The 16,514-nt window shown below is 40.1% G+C and overlaps 1 protein-coding gene across 1 annotated transcript; it reads left to right on the top strand.

Moving 5' to 3' along the window:
- Positions 1-58: 58 nt before the first annotated feature.
- l(2)gl (LLGL domain-containing protein l(2)gl) lies at positions 59-16,449 on the top strand. Its single transcript, XM_089589178.1, has 19 exons — positions 59-793; positions 1,908-2,128; positions 5,197-5,294; positions 5,986-6,076; positions 6,470-6,711; positions 6,815-6,953; positions 8,467-8,681; positions 8,752-8,981; positions 9,060-9,178; positions 9,248-9,583; positions 9,662-10,079; positions 10,157-10,331; positions 10,420-10,562; positions 10,651-11,167; positions 11,249-11,544; positions 11,898-12,069; positions 12,188-12,420; positions 12,566-12,648; positions 13,193-16,449. Exons 2-19 carry the CDS (start codon positions 2,045-2,047, stop codon positions 13,292-13,294), a joined length of 3,693 nt encoding a protein of 1,230 aa, XP_089445304.1. The 5' UTR covers positions 59-793; positions 1,908-2,044; the 3' UTR covers positions 13,295-16,449.
- The last annotated feature ends 65 nt before the right edge of the window (positions 16,450-16,514 follow it).

Consider the following 16,514-nt stretch of genomic DNA (forward strand, 5'->3'; position numbering starts at 1 on the left):
TGTGTACAGTACAGTATTGTATAGGTTTGCCTTGCCTTCTCGCGCGCTTGCTCTCTCTGTCTTGCCTGTCTGATGGCTGTCGGTCTGTCGCTGTTCTGTCCCCCCTGCGGTGGTAGTGTACCTCCCATACTCTGATACCTATACACATATATATGTATACACTGTAGAGAGTATAGTGGTTTGGTTTGGTTCGCTGTGTGTGCTCCAGTGCTCCGATTTGGCTGCATCAGGCATGCAGTGGTGTGTACTTATAGTATAGAGTGAAAATACCTAGACCTAGAGAGTGGCGGTGCAGTGTTTGCGCGGCAGTTGCGTCGTCGTCGTGCCGTGTTCTCGAGAGAGTGTCGGCTAGTACTCCAGTGGTAGCTCCATGCATCAGGAGTCAGGACCCGAGGGACTGCTTCAGTTAAAGGACGAGAAGGCGGTGAGGCGAGGAAGGACGCGCGACGGGTTGTTGCGCCGCGACGCGCGCGTGTGGATGTATGTTGATGCCCTGTGTGTGCGAGTGTATACAACGTCTCCTCGTTGTGCCGACGACGACGACGGCGGTGGCGAAGCGTTGCCCGTGCAGCTCCACTTTGTCCGTATGATTTTTTCTCTTAGCGAAGAAACGAGATAGAGACGAGCCAGAGGAGCGAAAAGCGAAAGGTGGTGTGCGTAGGCGCGCGCGAGAGAGAAAGACTCAGCCACCGAGATAGCAGTGGGTAACAGCTACTCTCTCGCTGCACCAGAGAGCTGCGGTGCCGAGGAACAAATATAACATCATCGCCAGTTAAAGCCCCGCTCCTTCGAGGTGAGATCTCACTTACTTGTGCTGTAAAAATGTTAATACCTGCAAATATACTTACCTATCCGGTACAATCTCTTTTGCAAACCTGCAGATGTACCGCTGAAACTCCAGCAGCTGGCTGCTATGCTCCTTTTGGTCCCTACTCGTTGCTTATAAATGTATACCTACTTACCTACACGGTGTGTTTTGTTACAAGTACCTGCGAATAATATATATACATATATTTTAACCCGAGAGTCGCCGCACCATACATCCAATGGGATGTAAGTAGGTTGTAAGAGTACTTGATAACCAAGTGCTCTCATCCTTGCAAACTAAATTTACGAATCGCAATTTTATGCCTCGCTAGCCGCCTCGCCTCGAGGATTCTCATCATATTATATGTTTGTGTATACATATGTATATATATATACACAACTGTCGGGGATCGGGTGGTGCCGCTCGTTGATTGCATTGTCTGCTTGTGTATACCTACCTACTTACTCAACATGTTAAATAATACAAGTGTACCCAGTGTTTTTTCGTGTTTCTTGTTCTCATGGTATGGATAATAAAATTTTAGCGAAACAGTACCTGAATTGCAGATCAATTTTTTTCTTTCATCTCCCAAATTGACGCTCTTTTAAAAAAAAAAAAACTTCCGTTCAACAGCCGGCCGCACGTATATATAGCCTTTTCTATCTCTTTTTTTTCTCTTCTTCGGGATTCTTTCGACATTACTTGTATACCTCGCAATTTATCTCAACGAAACGATCGTCGGCTCAATGCCGATGACGTTTTCCTTGATCGAGTGCTTCAACGATAGAACTCGACTCGTTTTTATTATCACGCCTTCGTTAAAGTGCTATCAGACCGTATTAATAAAAGTGCGCGTCACATATCAATATATACATATCTTTGGCTTTTATTTGGTTTTGGGAGGGAAAAAACGGATCGCATGTACCGCGGTAATTATATACACGTGTGTGCATAGCGTATTTGCTCGAAGTCGAGAATGTCTCTTTGTAGGGAATAAAGAAAAATCGAAGGGAATGAAATTAATTGATAAGATTTGTATGGAATTTGGACGATGGTTTAAATAATAAACGTCGTTCCTCTTTTTTTTTTTTTTTTGCAGATTCAACAGGCGACTGCGGCGCGAGGCACCAAGATCTCGCCCGGCTTCAAACTATACACAGGGGAGTGAAACAAAAAGAAAGAAAGAAAGAAAAAAAAAATTGCCCAGCACAGTGGAGAAGAAAAAATCATTCGGAGATGCTGAAGTTTATAAGAGGCAAAGGTCAGCAGCCTACGGCTGAGCGTCAAAAGTTGCAAAAAGACCTGTTTGCCTTTCGTAAGGTGAGTCGACGCCACCGTGTGTGTGCGCGCAATGTATATGCTTATACAGCTTGACTTCCTCCTCGCCCTCGTTTACCCTTATAACTCTCGCGAGCGGGGGTCTCTCCTCTATATTTCTCATTTCACCCCTTCGTTCACTTATACTCATCGATTTTACCCACATACTCTGTTTTGTTTTTTTTTTTTTTTTACTTTTTCCGCAGTGTCCGCGCCCAGCTTGTGTATACTATACACAAGGTACAATTCATGTACCCACACTTGCTCATTATCTAATGGCAAGGGAAAGAAAAAGCCGGAAAAAACACCACGGCGAACAGCGTCGCAACTATGAATTCAATGTAGGGTAAAAATTGAATAGGCAAGAATCGCGTTCATTCCATTACCTTTTATATTGTATAAAATTACTTTCACTTCGCTATGTGCTATGTACCGGTTCAGTTTCATCCGCAATTACCTTTGTGTACCTGCTCGTTATGCGGCTAACAACCGGACTTTTTAAGGTTTATCGTTCACATCAATTAATTTAAATACAAGCTGTTGCAGCCACAGATGTAGACGAAAGACGGAATATTATTACAATTTGCGCGCACGCTCGAGCTTGCAAGCTCTACGATATTTTTCGTGCCTTCGACACTTATGGGTACAATTTCAGAAGGAGTATTTGGAGCACGTTTGAGTTATGAGTACTTACGGAATTGTGAGTGATCAAAAAAAATTAAGTTGACGCACGTACATACATGTATACGTACAGGTATTTAGAGCTTGGTAATAAGTGACTCATGCCTCGGATTGGCAACATCACGCGCGTCCGATACGAGATCCCTGTGCCGTAATATTCTAATATTCCGTGAGAATAATAATTGTACACTTGACTGGTTACTCGTAATGTTTTACTAGCTCGAAAGCAACAATAAAGGTATAAAAAAAAAAAAAAGAAGAGGAATCATATTGTAACGTGGACATCGTCACATTATGTGCGGATAGCATAATTGTATAATTGTTCGTACGTGTGCACGTGCATGTTGTAAAAAAATACATACAAGTGCTATATAGTGTACAAGTACTTATATATGATCGTGCATGCGAGGCAGGGCAGGAACGGGGTGTAACGGTTGTTTCGCGCGACTGAGACTGTAAAGCAACGCTGCAGCCCGTAGGTATATATGTATATTATACCCGCAACTAAACTTGCCGGGCACGAAGGCCCAACAGCCGTATCCTGGCGCTGCTAATGTTCATATATATACGTAGGTTGTACCTACTTACCACATGAGGCCGTGTAGTTTTAATATGCCAACGTGCAAGCTCTCTCTCTCTCTCTCTCTCTTTCCTGTTTGGTCAGTCCTGCCAGGGAATTTAGATATAATTTCCTTTTTTTTTCCACTCTGAACACAAAAGCTTCTTTTGCTTGTCGTGAGCGCACACGCACACACACACATGTTAGTATATATGGTTACGGCAAGTACCCCTCTATTGAGTAACGAGAGTAAAGTAGGTGTACGCACCTATATTGCAACAGTAGTATGTGTGCATACATGTATATATAGGTAAAAGAAACGAGAACACGTACGTATGTATGTACATTTTATTACAAAAAGCGGCCAACGCGTTTAATCACAGGTAACATGTATATACGTATCGGTTGTAAAAGAACGGATTTAATCTTGAAAAAATGTGTTTGTAACATTAATTTACAGTAACGCTGCCGTATGGTATACAATATATTGTACGTATACACATCACAATTGACATTAATTTGGATTTTCCCAATGGAAATCCCCAATGATAATGATTAGATGATCAATGGTGATTGGGTACACGTGTACTTATTTGTTACGCATTGGCTGTGGTCTTGAAGTAATAAAAACAAAAAATAGAGCGCGAGAGCGGGTAAAAATTTTTTTAGACTAGAATCTTCAATATTATTCAACATACACACACACACACGTGACCGGAATAAATTCAAAGATAACGGGACGCGCTTCCAGGCGATGATGCTAAATGAGCATCATCGGGTAAAGTACATCATGTATATTATATCATTATTACCTACACCGCCTATACTGCTCGGTAGCGCGTATCTATATATCATAGAAAGGTGCAAACAGAGGTACCTACGTCTAACTTGAATCGTACATTACACGCGGCATGTGGTGACTCATCGTCAGATAGCTATAGGTGTGATGTATATAAGGTACTTAGATCTCGCGCCCACGCGCGACTATGATGATGGCTGCTGAATAAATCCGTAAGTTTTTTGACCTTCGTCGAGTTTACCGATTTAATCAGTTTATAATAATATGTAGTTGGTTGCTCCCTCGTGCACCCACCGGCTTTTATGTATACGATTAATTTATTTATTTATTTATGTCTTGTGTTTGTATACTTACTCAAATTTTGTTTACCGCAGCTACTGACTTTGCGGTTTGTGCTTTATTTAGCCCGAGCGTTGCGACAAATTTGCGCAAGTCGTGTGCTCCCCCCCTTTTTTTTCCCCTTCATTTTATACACGGAGATTAAACATATTAACTACATATACGTACATGTATAATAATTCCATTTAATACCGTTACAAACTGTGTGCATATACATCGCGAGTGAGGCACGGCGTGTACACACATCGTATTTGCACGTGTGTAGTTAATAGTAATATTATTAATAATAACAAAATGGGTCATTAAAAAAAAAACCCCCACAAAAGGCGTGGAAGTAGAAAAATCACTTGCCGTAGAATGGATATTTGCTCAGTTTGAGAGAGAGAGAGAGAGAGAGAGCGACTGATAATTCCCCGAGATAAAAGAAAGAGCCCATGTGTATACCTATATTTTGTATTAGGAGGAGTCGGAGGAGGATAAATAGGCGCGGATTGATTGTGCTCTGTTTTTTTGTGGGTGTGCGTCTATAAACAGTTGCGGGTGTGTATATAATGAAAGATGAGCGGGTAAACGATATGAATTGACAAAGTAAATATTACGGTAGGACTTGTATACTTTTTAAGATTTATCAAATTCATAAGTTGTTTTGTTTGTTGATCCGGTGTAAGTATACGCATATACATTTTCTTCCAGACGGTTCAGCATGGCTTCCCGAACAAACCGACGGCCATTGCCTGGGACCCGAGTCTACGCTTGATGATCATCGGCACTGCATCCGGAGCCATCAAAGTGTATCCTTTTTCTCTTTCTCTCTCTCTCTCTCTCTCTCTGATGTGTACATATATTATGTTGTACTAAATACAAAGGTATACAATATATACTTATAATATTCTCGACTCGACGAGGCTGCATGCAGTGAGCAAAAAAGGCGGCGCTTACCCATAGCTGGCCTATCCTCTTTTGCTTCTTTTTTTTTATTTTCAGTCTCGACTACCCGCTGCCCCCCTCCTGCTTTCCAGCACCTACGCTCGCGCGCGCGCTACGTTACATCCTTTCACTCTCTCCACTACACCCATACACCTATACTATTGTATATGTATATCCTTCCTCGTTGGGCCTACAATACTACACTTGTACGTTTTCATATTATTATTATATATTTTATGTTCTCTATGCTCTTTCGATTCTGATCTATTTCGTTATCTCTCCGCGCGCTTGTTCGCTCGCTCATTTTACCGGTACCCCCTATACTCGTTATGTCGGTATACATGCATCTGTACGAGGTTGTATTGGGCCTAAAACATAAACCGTTCACCCTTGGCTGCTTTCGTTGGCTCCTGTAGAATATACTTATATTTACCTCACATGGATTTTATGAAGTGTACAAAAGTAGGAACATTGTGTGAAATCGTTGGCTGTACGTACCGATTGTTAACAAAATACCATTTTCTTTAACTCGTTGATAAATGCTCGACCGGGCAGTTTTGGAAGACCGGGCGTCGAGTTTTACGGCCAACATGCCAGTGAGAGCGGCGAAATTGCCGTTACCAAAATCATCGCTTTGCCCAACGAGGTGAGTTTTTCTTCTATTTTTTTTTTTTTTCATACCTATGTATATATATACATATGCATGTAATTGAAAATAATCAAAATGTGTGGATGGACAAAAACAACAACGACACTGCACTTCGCGGCTAAGTACATTTATTATTGCTCGTGTGACGGCCGGCGCTTCGATCCGTCCCCGTCTTTTGAACAGCTTCTCTTGTTTCCCCCCTTTTGCTTCGTTTTTTCCTCTCCGCAGTTCCTCCCATACGGGAAATTGGATCGCGCTAATCGCGTAACTTCATTTCCATGCGTCGATGCTTCTTACTTTACCTTTTTTTATACTCGGACACGTGATGTTGCAAACTGCATGCCTGGAATGCAGTGAACGATGTTTTAAAAAAAAAATGTATTACTTTAGGGCCGAGTGGTGTCTCTGTGCGACGACAACTCCCTGCATTTGTGGGAAATCAACGAGAACTCGGTCATCGAGACGAAATCGCTCTCGTTGGAAGGCAAGCTGAAGAAAATTTCGGCCATGTGCCTCGAGTCGAACGGCGATCACCTCCTGCTCGGCACCGAGGGCGGCAACATTTATCTTCTCAACCATAAAACCTTCACCATGTCCGATACCATTATTTATCAGGATGTCGTCATGCAAAAGTAAACCCAATTTTCCGCAATTTACTACACGTGTATTCTATACGATTCATTGGCGCGTGATGAAAATTATTGTTATTATTATTATTATTTTTTTTTAATTTAGCGTTCCTAAGGACTTTAAAGTCAATCCAGGACCCGTTGAGGCGATAGCTGAACAGCCTGGACATCCCGATAATATTCTGATCGGATACAACCGCGGCCTCATGGTTCTTTGGAACAAAGCTACTCCCGGCGCTCAACAGGTAAACCTTTTGTGCTTCACAGTTATTATACATGTACATATTACTTTTCTCTTTTCTTCGCTTACTCATCTTTCCTGCGACTTGTGTACATAATAATATACGATCCTTCAAATATCCCAAAGTTTAAAAGTGGTTTAAAAAAATGTTCCACTTCCTTGGCAGGAGATGGTGTAAAATAGAGTACAAACTGCAGGTGGGAGTAAACAATGCTCAGGTTGCGCGTGTCTGTCACTATTTTTTTTTCGTTAGAATGATAATACACATACATGCGATCTGGGCTGTTTTTTACTTTACCGCCCTAGATATAATTATTATGTAACATACCGTTTTTTATTAACATCACACCATACGTATAAAAATAAAGCAAGAAACACTAATGGGCTTGGCAACAGTTTTCTTTTTCATACACGTAGCATTTACTTTATTTATTGCTTTTTTTTTTTTTTTTTTTTTTTTTTTTTTTTTTTTTTTTTTTTCAATTTAAATGCAAGGTGATGGTGGTGGTGCTAATAATCACGTAGCTACTTAAATACTTAATTTAAATTACTTCGGTCTTTCACGTCATAAATGTCATAAATGTGTCTCGCAATAAATAGTTCGATGAATGAACGTTACATCAACATTGACGCGAGTGCTCGGCTCAATGATTTTTTAATTATGTAGCCATCATTATAGGTATACTGATAAGTTTGAGCTCAATTTTTATTGTCTGGCTTCTCTGTGTCACTGTGTTTTTATCGGAGCCTCGTAGCCCGCGGCATCACCGTCACCGTCACCTATCATCTATTTCTTTATGACCGCATAGGGTTGATTGCTATTAATGTACAATAAATGTACCCATCTCCTACAACTGACATTCACAAAGTATAATACACTCACAACACGTACCACACACATTTACCATTCTATAACAAACAACAAACAGCAGTAAAAATTACACATAATAATTTTAACTGGTACATTGCTGAAATTCCATGTCTGTTAAATGCAAAATTGTTGTTGTTGTAAAATGAGCTTACGTAATATGTATACTGTGCCATCATAGTAACGCGCCATGCAATAAAAAAGCCTCGATACGGCCAGGCTGTTTATTTTCTGACCTATTGTTTGTTTGTTTGTTTGTTCGTTGGTTGGTGTCTCTCTTTTTGGTGGTTTTGGCGAACGTGTGTCTGTGTGTGTCTCTCCTTGATGCGGTGCTTGCTCGTGTCATCGTGTGTCCGTCCCCATGTACATGGGTTCGTCGCTGGCCGATCGCCACTCGCCACTCGCCACCTACACACACATACAAAAAAAAAAAAAAAAAAAAAAAAAATCGCGCGCACACGCACGCACGCCGACTCCGACCGATCCTCGTCTGTCTCACCTGTCGTCGTCGTCATCGTCGTCATCCATCCATCTGATTGTGGTACGGTGGTGCTGCGGGCGATGCGCTCTATATGTCTGTGCCGCCGTTGCTGCTTCCTTGCGCTCTGCCCGGGGCGCTCTCTCCGATGCGGGCCCCCTCCCCCACCAGTTGATGGGTTTGTTTTCGCGTGCGCAGACCTTCGTCTCCACGCAGCAGTTGGAGTCGCTGCACTGGGTCTCCGAGTCGCGCTTCGTCTTCTCACACAACGACGGCTCCTACGCCTTTGCTAGCCCCGGCAGCGAGGACCAGCCCGCCCCGATCACGCCCTACGGACCCTTCCCCTGCAAGGCCATCACCAAGATCATCGTCCATCCGCTCGACGAGTGAGTTATTCTTTAGTTTTAAATATACCATACCGATAAATCACGATCATGCGCTATTCTTGTTTCGCAGCCAAGATGACGAGCTCGTCCTCTTCTCGGGTGGTATGCAGCGATCGGTGCACAGCGACCGGCACACCATCACCGTCAAGCGCGAGGGCGAGAACAAGAAGCACGTCGTCTTTGACTTTACCTCCAAGCTCATCGATTTCTTCACCATACTACCCGGCAAACCGAACCCTCAAAAGGACTCCACCGATGCTGAGGAAGGCAAACAAGAGGGAGAAGAGAAAAAAGAGAACTACGAGAAGGAGAAAGAAAAAGAGAACGACGAAGAGAGCATCGGTAAGGGGACTGCTGCCAGTAACGCCAAGTCCGGGGCCCAGGCTCCGGAGGCGCTGATCGTTCTCGCCGAGGAAGAGCTTGTGGCTATCGACCTTACTGATCCCGACTGGAAAATGATGTCTCTGCCGTATCTCGTCTCGCTCCACGCCAGTGCCGTAAGCTACGCGCCAACGAGCTTAAATGTTGCTCACGAGACAACGCTTGACGTATCGATGAATTTTCAGGTGACGTGCTCGCAACACGTGCCCAACGTGACGGACGAACTGTGGGAGGCCATCGAGACGGCTGGCAAGGCCCAAACGGAGCACCTCTACTCGGAAAAGTCTTGGCCGATCGACGGTGGTTTACTACTCTGCCAAAAACCCGGTCAGCCGTCAAAGGCGCGCGAACTGCTGCTAACGGGTCACGAGGACGGAACCGTGCGATTCTGGAACGCCTCGGATATTGCTCTGACGCCCGTCTACAAGTTCAACTCGTCGGTGCTGTTTACGGGTGAACACCTCGACGTGCTGGAGCAACCACCCGAGGACGATGACGACGAGTGGCCGCCGTTCCGCAAGGTTTGTGTGTTCTTTCTAATCCCTTTCGTCCTCCTCTTCATCGATTCCTCGAATAAATGTGTTATCCCTGATTTTTAGGTCGGTAGTTTCGATCCTTACTCGGACGATCCGCGTCTCGCCGTGAAAAAGGTGCTGCTCTGTCCTCTGTCGGCGACTATCGTGGTCGCGGGCACGTCGGGCCACGTTATCACGGCCAAAATTTCGAGCGAGGCAACGAACAAGGAGATCAAAAGCGTTACCATGAACGTAGTCAACGATCGGGACGGCTTCGCGTGGAAGGGACACGAGCACTTACCGGCACGCACAGCTAGCATATCCTTTGCGGCTGGCTTTCAACCCGAGACCCTTTTGCAGCTGTATCCACCAGCGGCGGTAACTGCCTTGGCACTCCACAGCGAGTGGGGCTTGCTTGCGGCTGGCACGGCTCACGGCCTCGCTCTTTTTGACTACGTTAGAAAGAAATCCGTGAGCGTTAAGTGCACCCTCAACCCAAATGGTCGGTATCGACTCGATAACCCTTTTTTTTTTTTTTTTTTTTTTTTTATTTCTCACTGCCTATTATTATTCTCGCAGATCTCTCGGGTGCCGGAGATACACCCATATCCAGGCGAAAGTCTTTCAAAAAATCACTTAGAGAATCCTTCAGAAGACTGAGAAAGGGAAGATCTCAGCGCAGAGCTTCAACAACGGTTAGCGGCACTACTCCACCGCGACCCGCGGCCGGAGACGCAAAAGCCAGAAAGGAATCGTAAGTTTGACAATAATTGTCGAAATACTATGTACACTAGTTTTACGTTATGTGGGACATGTCGAAATTTTCTGTGACGTTCGATCAGACCAACCGTGGCGTCGAGTCCTAGTGGCGATGCCCTTGTGGACGTCAAACCCGTGGAACGGCAAGTCGAGGCACGGCCTGTCGACGATTCCCTTGGATCTATGGTCAGATGCTTGTACTTTGCTAGAAGTTTCATCATCAGTAGTAAGTACCTTCATTGTGTAGGCCAATCCACGTATCCGAATATCAGAGATATGGTATACGAATCAGAGCGGAAATGTTTGACTTTCAGTGCAAAACACAACGCCAACCCTTTGGGCTGGTACAAACAATGGCACGGTGTACGTATTCACGCTGGCCATCCCAGCGGGGGTGCGCCGTGCCGAAGAAGATATAAACTGCACTCTGGGGAAGGAAATTCAGTTAAAGCATCGAGCTCCGGTCATCGCCATTACGATCCTCGACGGCTCGAACGTGCCTCTACCCGAGCCTTACGAAGCAGAACGTGGTGTCTGTCCAGGACCCGACATGAGCGCTGCCCATCGCGTCGTTATCGCCAGCGAGGAACAATTCAAAATCTTCAACCTACCCTCGCTCAAGCCTTTCTGCAAGTATAAACTCACAGCCCACGAGGGCTCGAGGGTCAGAAAAACGGGCTTTGCCAAATTTACGTGTCCAGTCGAGCCTTCGGGTCTGCACGAAGAGGTTTGCCTGCTTTGCCTCACGAACCTTGGCGAATGCCTCGTGCTAGGCATACCCGAGCTACGACGGCAACTCAATGCGGCAACAATCAAGAGGGAAGACATCAAGTATGTATCAGCATGACAATTTCATAGTATTTTATATCTGGTGACTAAATTTAAGTTGTTTTTAACAATTGACCATTCTAGTGGCATATCTTCTTTGACGTTCACAAAGTCTGGTGAAGCATTCTATCTTCATTCGTCGTCCGAACTCCAGCGCATCTCTCTGTCCGCTTCCAAAGTGACTAGAGCTCACTGTGCTCTGAATTTGCCACCCAATGCCAGATCCAGTCCTGAAACCACGCAATCGGAACAAAAGCAGCAAGAAACCGGTTCTGCTGCCGAAGCTGAGAATGAAGCATCCAAGGACACAGCCGATACAGAGAAAGAGGCTAGCCAGGTGCATTCTAAAAGTGTCACTGAAAATGGCATTGCTGGCTCCAGTGAGTAACATCATTGTATACTAACATTTACATTACAATCGCTTTCCACTTCATTTGTCACTGTCAATTTGTGTTTGGTGTACCAAAAAAACACTTTGGCTTTTTTGTCACGTTGTCCATTGGTGTAACTTTTTATAACTGTCGATTTTGCATAAAAATTTTTCATGGCATCAAAGTGCAGTCTTATAATTTGTAATATTAATAATTCTAAACTCGAATTAATCTAAAATTTTATCATCTCTTTTTTCAACGTCACGCGTCAGTGTTAAGTGTAAAATAATTTTTGAAAAACGTGTGACGTAAACGTTGAATACGCTGTGCTCTTTGCGCTTGGCTCATCCCCCATCTTTTAGCAAACGCTGAAGAATCGCTGCGGGAAGCTGCAGTAACAGGATCGCTAAGGCCAGCTTCGAGTACAGCGGATGTAAATGGTGGGAGCGCCGGGGGGCCAACCAGTGATGACGATCGTCAGGATCTCAGCTCAATCGGAGACATCACCATTGACAGCGTCAAGGATCATCTTCTGTAAGTCTTCAGGGTCTGCTACCGCGCAATTGTTGATAGAAAATAGTTAGCTTATTATTATTGTTTTCTTGATCTTCACTATTTTTCGTTGCTGTTGATCTTGCCAATGAACCAACAGTAACAGTTCGCTATTTAGAAATGTCAATTCGTCAGCAGAGGATCTCAATAGTAGGCTCGCTGGCTTAAAAATGGAAGTGACTTCTCGCACAATGGAAAGCTCGACGCAAAATCAATCAGTCGTAGTGAAAACGACAACAGTGATATCGCAGCAAGCTTCGACCAATGGAATCACAACCAATGGCGATGTTGAAACGCAAACGACGCAGCACAACGCCTCCGAACAATTGAACAGTAAGTTCTTTGTTATTGTATTCTTTATGAATTCACATTTTATTGTAGATCCAAATTTTCTTTCAAATTTTTTTTTTTCATCTCCACTATTCTATTATTTTTATAAATTATTTGTTTTATTTTTCGTTCACCAATATTTTTATAGGCACCACAGTAGAGAGAGAAATTCGCAGCGGTACAGAAACAACAACTACACATGCCACCATCACGTTACCCCCAAACGTTGAGGTCAGACTATAGGAAAAATATAATCGAAAATCGTTGAAAATTATCTTTCAAGAGTATAACCGGAAAATGTCTGCTTCCTTCATGACTTGATTTACTTCTAACATGTTAACTTTGCGAACGTCAGTTCTATACAAAATCACCTATATATAAAGAGTTTCAGTTTTGTCATAAATTGAATAACATTTTATAATGTGATAAAATGTAATCCATAGTAAATTATCAACTGACGATCGCACCTTTATTCGTCTCAATACTATTACTTCTTTCGCTACTAATGCTCTTGGCTTTTGGTTTGGTTAAAAAAAATACTTGATGTGGGCATCTGTGAAAATAACATTACATTACACAAATCATCTTAAAATATGTGTATAATCTGTGTTATTATCTGTTGCTTATACGTGAACGTGCAACATCTGCCTGAATTTTCATTTTTCTAATATCTCTTTCTAGTTGGTTTCCAACTAGAGATCATATGCTTGTATTTAAATGTGCTTGAGCGAAATAAAAGGTCAAAATTAATATCATGTATTTTATTTTATTACAGATTAGTGCCGCAGATTTAGCTAATTTGGAGGTGACGACTACAACTGTTACTACCGAAAAGTCGAAAGCTCCATTAGCCAGACCTGAAGAAGTCGGATCATAAAATGAAATAACAAGGACAAAAGACCTAGGGCTCGTGACAACTCGGTCGACCTAAAACCGACTTTCTTAAAATAGATTTTTAAGCGTCTAGATTCGTATGAAAAACTTCACACACGCTAGTTTTCGATAATTAAAGAGAATGAACTTGACGTATTAATTGAAAATTATCGAGTGGGAGGAAAAAAATGACAAGTGTGTGAGGTCAAACTCGAGAGTAAGATATAAATTTAATATTTTCCGATTTTCATCGTATAATAGTCTAAAGCTTACTAAAATTATTGTCTTTTTACATCTCTTCAGCTTTCTTCATCAAATACCGATTAAACTTCATCATAAATTGTTTATATGTATACACATGTATATATATATATGCTTCATAACATGAAATTATGCTTTGCTTTTGTAGATGTAATTAAGTTTTTAAATATTGCTTCAAATATAAAAATCAGATTCACCCGTTATTTCGAGCAGATATTATTCCTATAACAAAGTCACGCTTAATATCATAAACTTATGTATTTCCATTAAATATATATGTAGAAGAAATATTAAACGTGATGGTGTTAAAACTACATCAGTTTACGCTTAAAATATTTGAATTCAGCAGATGACTTGATATGTATTCAAAGTTTTATTTTAATAAAACTGAAATAATATTCTTATTGTACCTTAATGTTGTTAATTTTATAATTAACAATGCCACTTTTTATAAAATATTTAAAATGAAATGGCATTAAAATGTCTCATGTTTATATTAATAAAAGAGGTTGTCAAGGATGCATATATGATCACTATTCTTATAGTACGTAATTCGTATGTGTACTCTTGAAATTTTTAGGATTGTAAGGTAAACTCTTTTTTTTGTTTAGAAAAGATAAATTTCTTTTATTCTACCGTATCCCGCGACGTACTTACACTTTTTTAAGAAAAACAAAACACCGACTGTAGGCAAAGAAATCGGCGATTTCCGCAGACACACATTTATATTCCCCAGGTACACTGTGGATTCATAAATTTTTTATACCTCGTATTATCATTAATGCAAATACTTATCATTGACTAATTTTTACTGTATCTTTTTTAAATAAGCAAAATCAGCGTTTTGCTTCATTGTATTACCCATGTGTATGGCTAACATGATGTATTAAAGATACATGTGTAAAGTACTTTTTTGCCTAACTTTGACTCATGACGTAAAAATTTCGGCAAATATACATTACAAATCATGAAAGTCATGTCATAGGTTACAACTCGCAGCCGTATCTTGTACTGTAATAGATACAAATAAATGTAAATTCACAGCACCGAACTTTCGCTACTGATTCAATAAATTACAATAACGAAGGCTATCGCAGTGTTATAAAGTTTTAAAATAGATTTGTCGTACGAATTCTTTCTTTTTCCGCAAATGCTGCATATAATTTTTATAAGAGTTTAATTGCATTCATATAATACAATTATTCAATAATGAAAAAAATAAAAAACCTTACATTTGGTAGCGATAAAAAAGAATAAGTTTGAAATTAGGAGAAAAGATACTTATGCATTGAAATATATACATACATATATATATTTGGAAATGTTGCTTAGTCGTTAGAATTTTAAAAGTCTTACTTATTTCAAACGGAAACAATTCGTTGAAGTACACTTGCATTTATTGGTTGATTTAACTTTTTTATGCATATATTTAATGTTTTTTATACTACATTAATTACTTTTATTATTATAATAATTATTACTATCATCATTAATAACATTGATAGATTACTTTTTATTTGTTGCAAATCTCTTGGTGAAGAATCCGATGATGTGTAACCTCTATCCACAGAATATGGAGCTTTTGAGTTATGGGTGCACTAGTTTGTGTATTACACGTACACTTGACGCATGTTGATTCTCACTCTTATATAGATATCAAAAAAGTGATGGTATCGCATTGGGTGGTTTAATAAGTTGACTGCATTTTTTAAAGAGGATGCAATACTCCAGAACGAGAATCGATGTTTGTTAAGTGTATAAATATATGTATAAATGTATTTTTGTGCATCAAATTGCTTCGAAAACTTGTAAAAGCTGATGATTTAGATGAATTTGATTTCAAAGTAGTTTGAAAACTAATTTATAGTAATTATTTTAAATTAATAAATTTTTCACATATATGTATATTTATTAATAATTAATTACGTGCAGTATTATTATAAATAATGTTTGTGATTATTTATTCTCAAATACATTATTACTATATTTCAGTGCCTGATGTTACTTGGGCGTAATAAAGTAACGACTGCTTCGTATTAATACGTCCAGGAAAAATGCTTAAAGAATTAAAAAACGTCATCAGCTTTTACATTTCTCGAAAAAGATTTGGTAATAATAAATGAGCTGTACACATCGATTAATACTTCCAGATTTTATGGCTGCAAACTGTGTTTTAAGTTTAAATATTCAAAATATTTTTATCCATAACATTATATTATAAATATAAATAATATTTAGAAAAAGAAAGCAATGAACACACTTATATATATACATATATTTCACATGTTAAGATAGATGTAAATTTTTTTAAAGTTAAATATAAATTTTACGTTAATTTTCACTAAAATTACGATACATTCTCGTACATGCTTAAAATGAATTGCTTTTTCCAACACGAAATTTTGTGACGCGCCAACGAATAAAGGAAGGTCTAAAATAAAAATGCTATGTTATAAGTATGTATAATGTTTGATAAATAATTAAATTGACAAACATGGGGCCTTTTAGATAGTTTGTACTCGATTTTTATAAATGTTAAACATTTAGCATAACGGAACATACTTTTGTACACGTCTATGACATTCGACTTTGTATTTTTGTCATTCTTATGAAATAAATATGATTGCCATTATATTATTACTTACCATCAATAATTGTAACTTGTAAATGACAAATTCAATTATTAAAAATAATGATGGCAATAAGGTTCCCTAATTATTTCTTCCTGTACTTTTAAGAATCATGAATTTCTTCGTATTTATTTTGCTGAAAAAATTTAAGAGATTATAAACATCAAAGTGTTATTTTTACGAATTTATATATGACACTGCCTTAAAACTGAAACTTAAATAAATGAATAACTGTAACATCACTTGTTTTTTTTCCTAATATTTACTTTAACCCGAAATAGCTGTATCTTCAATCTAAATTTGAATTAGCTGATATGTTTACCGAGCAAAAAA

The sequence above is a fragment of the Copidosoma floridanum genome, unplaced genomic scaffold (assembly GCF_036245765.1).
Source record: "Copidosoma floridanum isolate Cflo_tuat_1 unplaced genomic scaffold, Cflo_Japanese_pri ptg000007l, whole genome shotgun sequence".
In the NCBI taxonomy this organism is placed as follows: domain Eukaryota; kingdom Metazoa; phylum Arthropoda; class Insecta; order Hymenoptera; family Encyrtidae; genus Copidosoma; species Copidosoma floridanum.